We start from the raw sequence: 10,032 nt of genomic DNA, 5'->3' as shown, positions 1-10,032 counted from the left end.
ACTCCTTCCCGCCCCCCTTCCCTCCCCTCCGCCTCTCGGGCCTCTTGCTTAATTTCCTATTAACTGCTGATAAATCCAATTAAACCTCCGCTCTAATTAGGGACAGCTGCCGGCTCCGAGAGGGGAACGCCCCCTCCCCCCGTGTGTGTGTAAGGGGGGAGTGCAGATCAGCAGCCCTCCCGGGCTTCCCGTCCCCCCCCCCCAGCATCGCAGCAAATGAGCCGGCAAATTGGTTTCGCTTCGGTGTGGAGGGGGTAGGAGACGGCTCTCCCCCTCTACCGTTCTCCAGGACTCTCTTTGGGTCGGCTCTGACTCCCACAACGGCTTCACCACAAGAGATAGCGGCAGGCCGGGAGCTGGCGTGGAGGAGTGGGCCAGGGTTGGGAGTAGTAGTGACCAGCCCGCTGTCATTTCCACTTCCCACGCCTTCGCCCAGATAGCCGAAGTGTAGCTTCCTCTGGGCCTCGCCGCAGTGGGAGGCTGGCCTGGGGCACTTCGTCGTGAGAGGCCAGCTTTTTCCAAGGCCCCTCTAGCCTCATCTGGACAGTCTACGGGGAAGGGAAGAGGATAGGGCGGGGCCTTTCTCAAGACATCTGCCCTTTGGGCTTTCTCCAGTGGGTGCCCAGTTCGGTGCATAGGCCTCTGGGAGCCAGGCCCCCAGACTCCACTGGCTACATCCTGGTCCTCTCCTCGCTTTCATTTATGACTGGGGAGGGGCTCCCCAAACCTGTCCGAGGATCCCCTCCTCCAGCCCAGCTGAGCCTCCTTCTTCCCCGTCTTCCCAGTCACAAGCAGCAGATGGTGCCCAGACTCCCGCTGCCAACCTTGCCAAGCAGTGCCAACCTCAGGCCTAACAGGCTGGACAGAAAAGGTAAGAAGGGGCAGGCAGACCCCCCTACCTCTTTTTTCTTAGGCTTGAGACCCCCTCCCCAGTACTCTTAAGTCTGCCTCATTCTCTCTCCAGCATTCCTAGCCCCAAATTAAAATGCCTGCCTCCCCTTACCTTTCCAGTCTCTGCCACCTGCCGTGGTGACCCGGCCTGGCGTATTTGCATATTTGCATACGCAAATTATAACATTTGCATACGGCACTCGCCGGGAGGAGGGCCCGCGTGGGCACACACAACACACAAAATCCGGGAGGGTTTTGGGGTGAGGACCAGGAGAGCCCTCCCCGCCGTCCGCCCTTCAACTGCCCCCGGCCAAGCTCCGTTCTTCCCTCAGGGCGCATCAGAGCAGTTGCTATGGAAACAGCACGCACCCCCCCACCCCCTTCCGCACACACTTTCACACCCACCCGGGGTCTCCGTGTCTCTGTACAGTATGCCGCCCTCTCCGCCCCCACACCCCCTCCCCCCTCGAAGGGCCAGAGAAGGGCAGCCCTCCCGCGGCAGGCGTCCCTCGGCTTTTTCTCGGCCCCAGCGGGTGCGGCCCGCCCCGAGGGCACAGCCCCAGAGCTTTCCATTTACGCTGCCAGGTCAACTAGCGAAAACGGTTTTTAATCGATTCTTGGTTTTACATTCCTTTTCAAAAGTGCTTCCTTCCTCCTTCCCAGCCCCCCACCAAGGCTGAAAAAGAGGGGCTCCCCTCATCTCCCCTGCTTTACGTGCGGCTCCACTTGGGAGCCCAGCCCCACAGGAGGCCCCTCCTGCCCCCCCCCCATCATGGCCAGGGCAAGCCGGGGGAATGAGTGCCTCCTGGGGAGGGAGTTGAAAGGGAACCAGCCCCTCTAGAAGAGCCCCCCGCTGGAAGGGAGGTGCCCCCAATGCAGCCTGGGAGCTTTCTCTCGGACTTCGGGGGCCGTTCGGCTTTCCTCGGGAACAGAGGCAGCGGCCCGGGAGACGCCGGTGGACTGCCTGAGGCCCCGCCCCCTAGATTTCCTCCAGGAAGTCAGTGGGAAAGAGCCCCACCTTCCGCCCGGTGTAGACTTTCACGTAGCCGCCAACTTCGTCCCCTTTCTGAACCACAATCTGGGGAAGGCAGAAAAGGGTTAGGGAGGCCGGGATCCTTGGGGTGGGGGGAACTGCAAGATAGAGGCAGTGGCTGGAGGGTCACCTGGTCCTTCTTGAGCGTTATCTGCCCAATTTCTCGGTTTCCCACAAAGGATCTGGTCACTCGGTGCACCCGCTCACCAGCCTTGACTCGGATGATGAAGTTTTGGGGGAAAAATCCAACCTTTTCCCCAATCTTGCCCTGAGGGAAAGGAGAAGCAGCACTGGGAGGGGATGGCGGTGGGGCCCAAGGCCTCTGGAGTGGGGGACAAATGGGAGTGTGCCCAGGGCCCCCCTCCACTCCCTGGCTCCCCTCTCACCCGCCACCACTCCTCATTGGAGTCATCGATGACTGTGATCTTCTCTCCAGGTCTAGAAGAGGCCAGAAAAGACTGAGACAAAGGGTGCTGCTGCTTCCACGATGGCACCCTATTCCAACCTCCATCCCAGGCTGATGATGGAACCCCCCCAACCCCCGCATAGAAATGTCTAGTTTTCTCTCTTCCCCTCCTTTGCCCTCACGGGAAGTCCAGATCATCCTTTTCCAAAGCCTTGAAGCGATAGAGGGCCACAAAATAGTGAGACTGCTGGAAGCCTGGCTGCTTGTTCTAGGAAGTAGAGGACAAAAGGCTGTAATGAATTTTCATCCTATGGCCCCAAACCAGGGCTCTCCCCCACAGCAGCCTCCAGAGTTTGGGGTTGTGGGTGCCAGGGAGGAGGGAGGGGCAGGATGGAAGTGGGGAGATGGCAGTAAAAGGGGGGCTAAGTTGGGACGAGAGCAGGCCTGGCTGAGGAGGGGCAGAGAAAGATCCTTACTTTATCTTCAGCTGCCTTTCTGTCAGCCTTCTTGTCTCCCCCGGGATTTCCTGAAGCCGGAGACAGACATCTTGAATCCAGGAGAGCCTGGCCCTTTCAATTCTGGTGCCAACCCAAACATCTCTTCCCATTCTGCCCGACAGCCTGGTCCCTAGCTGTTAGCACAGAGGGGTCAGGGGCTGACTCACCAGCCTGGGGTTTTCCTTCCTCCGTTTTGGGGGCTTCTGGCTCCTCCTCCATCATGGCTGCTAGGGGCTAAAGGAAAAGAGTCCCAGAGTGAATGAGGGGAGGCCACGACCCTTACCTTTGTCCAGGACCTCGAGCCCAGCCTCCGAGGGCTTGTGCTGTCCCTAGTATAGAAATCTCCCGATATTCTGTCTGTATTACCATTCCTCATGGCGAGGCCATGTTTCTGACAGGGATGGGCTTATCTGCCTGCATGTGTTTGCTCTCTAGAGCTAGAGCCTGGCCCATCATCTTCCCAGTGGACATTGGCACCTGTCAATAAACGTGTAATGAACTGAAAGTGCTATCGTTGTGGGTGCAGCTCCCCAAACTGGACCCCAGAGGGCCACCGGAGTGGCTGGGTGTCTCCATTCTTCGCCCTGGCCACCTGGGCCAGAGAGTTCTCTTCCCACCTCCATAGCCCTCAGGAGAGGGTGTTCATGGCCTGCTGTTGTTCCACTAAGGATCACGGTGACTTCCAGGACCTCAACTCTCTTCCCCGGCCACGAATGTAAGTGACTGGTAGGCAGGGACTGTCCCATTTTTATATTTGTATCCTTGGACATGGTTGGCATACAGTAAACACTGAAATGCTTTTCATTCATTCAGGATTCTAGTTCTGTCTTCTGGAACTGGGTAGAGAACGTCCATCTTCCACATGACAGTCAATAATTAACTATGGCAGTTCCATTTTCTAGGCCTCGGCCGTTCTAAGCGATGGCTCCTCATGTGATATAGTTTCAAGACCCCTTAGTAATAATAACTGGCATTTACATAGCACTTTGAGTTTTGCAAAGGGTTTATATGTTAACTGATTTAATCCTAAGAACAACCCTCTGAGGTAGAGACTAAGATTAATCCCCGTTTTACAGATGAAGAGCCTGGGAGGGTGATCTGCCCAGTCACCCAACTATTCACTGTCAGAGGCAGGATTTGAATCAGGCCTCCCTAACCCAGAGACAAAATAGGAACTTGGCTCATCTTAAGTCTCTTCTTAAGGACTCTCCTTTCACAGGGAACCTTCCCATAAGGCAAAAGAGGAAAGGAATGGGGTCAAGGGAATGGAAGAGAGACATAACTGGGGATATGTATTCCTCTTCGTCTCATCTTGTTAGTTCCTGCCTCCCTTCTCTGCCTAAAAGGTGCTCCTAAATGATAATTCAGTCCACTAGTATACTAGCTGGCACCCACAAACTTGATGTTGAGGGCCAAACTGAAGACGGAGCACCCAGGCACTTGACAAGAGCAATGCCCTGCTGAAACTGAGACAACATTCCCCAATTTCTTAGTCTAGTGGCCTTAGCAGAGAATGGACTTTCCTCTTCCCAAAGCATCCTACCTCTGACAGCTTTATCATGATGCCCAACTGGGGTTCCTAGAATGGTTCTAGGGGATCATCTGGAGACTTTCCAATAACTCAGTGGTATAGACAGCTTGCCAGTCTTGGAGTTGGAAGGATCTGAGTTCAAATGTGACCTCAGACACTTAGCTGTGTGACCCTGGGCAAGTCTCTTAACCTTTGCCTGCCTCTGCACCATCTATTAGACTAGGGTGATGATAATACTATCAAAACAACGCCAGGTTGGCAGCTGGGTAGCTCAGTGGATTGAGAGCCAGGCCTAGAGATGGGAGGTCCTGGGTTCAAATATGACCTCAGACACTTCCCAGCTGTGTGACCCTGGGCAAGTCACTTGACCCCCATTGCCTACCCTTACCACTCTTCCACCTATAAGTCAATACACAGAAGTTAAGGGTTTAAAATTAAAAAAAAAAAAACGCCATGTAACGGGGGCAGAAGGGCTCACATTCTTCTTGTCAGCTTGTCCCTTCTTCCGTTCTTTGTTGGCCATAATCACTCCAGTTCGAAGTGTCTCAAAAACAGGGTCATTTCTGTTGGCTAAGCATAAAGGGGGGCAAAAAAGAGGGAAGCATTACTGATGTCAAGGAAGGGCTTATGGGAAAAGAGAGACCACCTTAGTATAAGATGGCAGGACTGAGTGGATCCAGAAGGGAAGAACAGGGCCTGAGAAGGGGGCAGCGGTGGAGATAAGAAGCTCTGCTTTCTACCTGGAGCCCAGGGGTACTTGAGCCTAGATCCATAGGGCTGGTGGTCAAGATGGGTGGGGGGTTCCCTCCAAGAGCCTACAATTTCCAGAGGAGAATAAAGCCAGGGTGTCTAGACCTTGGGCACCGAGAGGCTTCTAAGTCCTAAGTTTCTGTGTCCCAAGTGAGGAGTGGGGCAGAGACAGGGACCAAGAGGCTTCCAGACTGCACGGCCCATCAATGCCCCAGCAGATGGGCCTCAATTCCGACTCCTGCAACCCAGCTAGGGCAGAGGAACGAGGGAAACTTACAGAGCGGGTCCTTGACACAAGCATACTGCTGGTCACTGTAGAGTGGAGAACTGTAAGCGCGGTGGAAGCCGGGGGGCTGTGGAGGAGACAGGGAGGCGAATGAGACAGGGTTCTGGACCTCAAGGGCTCCTCTGTCTGCAACCAGGAGCCTTCCTCCCGTCCTTATTCAGAAAGAGTGGGATGGGGAAGCAGATGCCAGGGAATGAAGGGGGTCACTCGCACAGTGGCTTTCCAGGGGTAATGGTCCTCAACTCTTCCCTCCACCCCTGCGGGCCGACCAGACCTAACTCACAATCTTGCCGAAGCATCTCTGCATCTCCACAAAGGACTGGCAGTGTTCATGGATGTTGGTTTTGCAGTTCTTACATCGTAGCCCAAATTTGTTGTTGACTTGGCAGAGGGAAGAACATGGGGTGAGATCCTGGATGGCTTCTCTGACTCCACCCATCTGCAGTCCCCTCCCTCAGCTAAACCCTAGCCCCTCCGGCCCACAGTCCCATGACACTCTCTACACATGCCATCTTCCTCCATTTCTCAGACTCACGAACAATCATTCTGGCACAGACATCACAGAATTTGGGCTTCTTGAAGAAATGATCTTTGAATTTGTGGGGCTTGTCATTGACAGGTTTAGGGGGCTCAGGGGGGGGCTCCTCCTCCTCCTCCTCTTCCTCCTCTTCCTCCTCATAGATGTAGTAGATGGGTCCCCCTTGAGCCCCCACTGCCTCCCCATTGGCCTGGGGCTCAAGGGGGAGCTCCATCTCCTTCCTTTCTACAGTCTCCTTTCTGAATAATTGCTTCAGCTTCTGTAGCTAAGGAGAAGCAGAGGGAAGATTCAGATAACCGTTCCACTTTCGTCAGGCTAAAGCCACCTGGGAAGTGTTCTGGGTAGGGGGACAGGAAGTTACCTAGAGGGGTGAGGGAGTGGGGGGCTGTACCTTAAATGGATTACATATAACCAAGATGAGCCCCACAGCTGCTGGTTCTTTTCCCAGAAGGCTGTAGCACGCCCTCTCAGCTATCAAAGTCCTGCATCAGAGGCTCAAACTCACCCCACTCTTTGGTGTCTCTGCTGGGAAGGATTTGGGGGAATCCAGCACCTCTTTTTCAGTCATCCTGTAAGAGCGGAGGTCCCACTGTAGATTCTCCATCCTTCCTTGCCTTCCCTCCCCCCCTCCCCATCTTACTCCTGGAGACTTACCTTGTAGGGTGGAACAAATAGAGTTTTGGGAGGAAGAGAAAATTGCAGGGCTCTTAAGCTGAGAGTCTTTACATAAAGAGGGGCTCCATTCCCCTTTTCCAGAATGAGGGACTAAACAAAGGAGAACGCTCCAAAGGGGCCCAGCCTGGAAGATGACAGAGGTCGGCCTACAGAAGACCGCCTATGCAAAGGCTATCTCCATGCCCTTGTTCCATCAAGGCAGACTTCTCATTTGAGGGTAGGCTGGAGACTCCTAGAGGCTGCAGGCAGTCATAGGAGCCCATGTAACCCTTTCCCCCTCCCCTCAATTCTTACTTTGGGGCAGAGAGGCTTGGCCTCTGGTTCCTCTCTAAGTCTGGGGGTAAGAGAGGGTTTTAACACCACCTCCATGTCAGGCCCTGCCTTAGCCTGCCTTAGGTCTTGGCTATTTTTAAGTTTTCAATGTAATATGACCTCCCTTCTCTACTTCTCTATCCCCTGGACATGAATTCCCCAACCTCTTTACTGATCCCGGACCTTCAGGGAAAGAAGTGCCTGGCATCTGTACCCCCCAAAGTACTTAACCGCCCGGAGAGGTGACTGGCTAAGGGGTATGGGAGCCCACACAGCCACACTGGTAACCAGCAGGAAAAGGCAACTTACGTTTGGCATTCCCTAGGTCAGTGGAGGAAAGAGGTTGCCAGGGTAGGAGGCCTGGTGGTGGCGATGGATGGGGATGGAAAAGGAAGGCTCTGTCCTGCAGCCCAGGGGGCTCATGCCCCCAAATACCCTTGGTGCTCCCGTCTCCCCAGCGGGTGTGCAGACCTCGCCTCTCCCCGCGGCGTCACAGCTTAAGTGACAGGGCTAGAGGAGAGTGGACAGCTGAGCCACACAGCTGACACAGAGAAATTGGAAACTAAAAGGCCCAGGGCAGGGCGGACCCTGCCCTCCCTCCCCCAAATCTCTGCAGCCACAGCTGCCTACCCTCACCCCTTCGCCCAGGCTCCGCATAGTGCTATAGTTAGGCCTAACTATGTGCTTAGAGAAGGCCAATTCTGCCCGGACTCTGGGCCCCTTCTGGGGCATGTGGGAAGGCTGAGTGGAGTGACATGTCCCGTGGCCACTTTGAGAGGGAGACACTTGATTTCAATCCCTTCCAGGCCCACCCTGGAAGCCCGGGGCTACGGCAGCCTTCAGCTCCACCTCCCCCAGTGCTTCGAGTATTCTGAGTGTGGAACTTTGTGCCTTTAGGAACACTTCAGACGGATGGAACTGTAGGCGAAGAACTGGGGAGGGGGATAGAGTTAGCTATTTCAAGTGCTCCAGGGTTACATCTCCCTCTTTTTAAAAGAACTCTTATCTTCTGTCTTATTAAAACTCATACCAGCTCTTCCAGAGGCATGGGCTAGGCAACTGAGGTTAAGGGACTTGCCCAGCCACTCAGCTAGGAAGGGTGTGAGGCCAAATTTGAACCCAGGACCTTTGACTCCAGGCCTGGCTCTCTATCCACTGAGCCAGCTGGCTGTGCCTGGAGGGTTACTTCTCAACCAGACACTGCTTCCTCCTCCCTGGTGAGGGGAAGGGGATAGCACACCTACTCTTTCTTGAGTCATCTCTGGATCTTCCCCTCAGCCTCCCATCCCATTGACGCTGTTAGGGTGACCGAGTGTGCCTGGCCCTGAAGGGGGGCTGCGCCCCACATGGGGAAAGGACACTAAGGCTGAGTGGCAACAGCAACAACCCAGGACCGGGAAGAGGGAGGCTATCTGTTTATAACAAGGTGTGAGAGAGAGATGGTTTAGCCAGAGAAAACTTCATCCCAACCACTTTATCCCAGGAACTCCCACACACCTCTCTCGACTGATTCTCAACACCCTGACTGCCCCCCAGCTGAAGTGAGGGATGCAGGATCAGAGAATAACAGATTCCCCAAACTGGAAGCTGCCCCCCCATTTTACAGATGATAGATACCCAGAGCTGCTGAGACTTGCCCAAGGACACCCGAGAAGTAATGAGCAGAGCTGGGATTCCAACCCGGGGCTCTGGCCACTTCTACCAGTCTGGGTGTTGGAGAACAAGTCATTAAGGGTCACGCTTTACCTCTCCCACTCCAACACCTTGAAGCTGGATCACACTGGAGGCTCAGCCAACACCCCAGCAGAGAAGCTTAGCGTGATGACAGCTGCCCAGCCTCAGTACACGCTCAGGTCCTCCAACCTGTTTGGGTCCTCTCCTGCATGGGCAGCGAGGCGCGTGGGCCCGAGTGGAAGGTGGAGCTACTGCTAGACACGGTTCTCGGACATCTTAAAACCAAGGCACGAGGGCCCAAAGGGGGCCCCTGGGGAGCCGGCACAGGGCTTCTCCACATCTCTTCGACGTGTAGGGAAAGGGGTTGCTGCAGACTATTATGGCTCTGCAAATGCAGCTCTGATGTCAGGGGACACTTACTGCCCTGTTACCTGCCAGCCCCGAATGAAAAAAGGCTTCAGGGGAAAAGCGGAAGCCAGGGTTGGGCCAGTAACTCAGTTGTGCTCATGTCCTCATTCCATACCTGCCCCGTCAGGACCCTGACGCAGAAGGTTCAGCCACCTACAGGAACGGGTGGAGGATTGAGGGCAGACTCAAGATGGTGGCAGGATCACATCCATCTGGAAGGCAGCCCCACTCTTCTCTATCCCAAATCCTTCCCTGCAGCCCCCACCCAAGGGGCAGGAACAGAGAAACCAGGCCCGACGTCCAGTGACAGACGATTTTTTTTATATTTAAAAACAAAACAAAAATAAAATAAAATAAAACCCCCCAAACATCCCCCCAAAACAAACAAAAACCCAGATTAAATAAAATTTACAGTGAACATACCCAGCAAACATCTGTATGTGCAATTAAATACTGTGTCTGTTACTGCGGCACGAACCTCAAACAAACAATATACAAGTGTTCCGGGGGGGCCGGGGTGGAGAGAGGAAGGGTAGGTAGGCACAGATTTGAACTTATGGGATAGGGGAGACAAGATGGGAGGAAGTGAAAGGAGGGGGAAAATCAATTTATTTTTTCTTAATTCTGTCCATATAAATATATTCATAAAGACCAAAAAGAGGAGAGGCGAAGGGGTGGCAGGAAAAGGGGAGGAATGGGGGAGTGTAGGACCCCTCCATGCCACCCCCCAAAAATGAAAGAAATGCACTGGGAGGCCAGGATGGGGGAAAGGGATGTTCAAAAAAGAAGGGAGAGGCCCGGAGGCCGAGAGGAGAGGAGCCAGCCAGAGAAAGAGCGGGAAAGGGGGCAGCGAAAAGGCCAGACTGGGTCTGGCGCTTGTGCATCTGCCCGTCTCGCCGTCTCGGCGGCCTTGGCCTCCCTCGCTCCGTCGCCGTGTGTTTCCACATGTCGGGATCGGCATCTCCATCTGTGCTTTTCCTGCATCCCTTGCCCACTCCCCCCCGGCCCAACCCGAGTGCTGGCCTCGCCCC

General features: G+C 54.6%; 2 protein-coding genes across 4 annotated transcripts in view; both read right to left on the bottom strand.

The window, feature by feature from the left end:
• Positions 1-1,477: 1,477 nt before the first annotated feature.
• Positions 1,478-7,450, bottom strand: STAC3 (SH3 and cysteine rich domain 3). 3 transcript variants are annotated; one of them, XM_044677959.1, is made up of 13 exons: positions 7,229-7,450; positions 6,587-6,731; positions 6,438-6,501; positions 5,930-6,197; positions 5,678-5,775; positions 5,386-5,461; positions 4,837-4,928; positions 2,995-3,061; positions 2,807-2,856; positions 2,513-2,598; positions 2,311-2,362; positions 2,055-2,192; positions 1,478-1,969 (listed from the first exon to the last, which is right to left on the bottom strand). In XM_044677959.1, the coding sequence occupies exons 3-13, from the start codon at positions 6,498-6,500 to the stop codon at positions 1,871-1,873; spliced, it is 1,089 nt and encodes a 362-aa protein (XP_044533894.1). In that variant the 5' UTR covers position 6,501; positions 6,587-6,731; positions 7,229-7,450; the 3' UTR covers positions 1,478-1,870. The 3 variants fall into 3 exon arrangements, with proteins under 3 accessions (XP_044533894.1, XP_044533895.1, XP_044533896.1); XM_044677960.1 differs by lacking the exon at positions 6,587-6,731; XM_044677961.1 differs by lacking the exons at positions 6,438-6,501; positions 6,587-6,731; positions 7,229-7,450 and adding an exon at positions 6,324-6,422.
• Positions 7,170-10,032, bottom strand: part of R3HDM2 (R3H domain containing 2) — a 98,430-nt gene continuing 95,567 nt past the window's right edge. Inside the window, exons 20-22 of the mRNA XM_044679222.1 lie at positions 9,117-9,154; positions 7,732-7,851; positions 7,170-7,240 (exon numbers count right to left, since the gene is read on the bottom strand). Coding sequence (XP_044535157.1) covers positions 7,170-7,240; positions 7,732-7,851; positions 9,117-9,154 — 229 coding nt within the window. The remainder of the gene's footprint in view (positions 7,241-7,731; positions 7,852-9,116; positions 9,155-10,032) is intronic.

The sequence above is a fragment of the Gracilinanus agilis genome, chromosome 5 (assembly GCF_016433145.1).
Source record: "Gracilinanus agilis isolate LMUSP501 chromosome 5, AgileGrace, whole genome shotgun sequence".
Classification (NCBI taxonomy): Eukaryota; Metazoa; Chordata; class Mammalia; order Didelphimorphia; family Didelphidae; genus Gracilinanus; species Gracilinanus agilis.
This window is presented reverse-complemented; position numbering and strand designations above follow the sequence as displayed.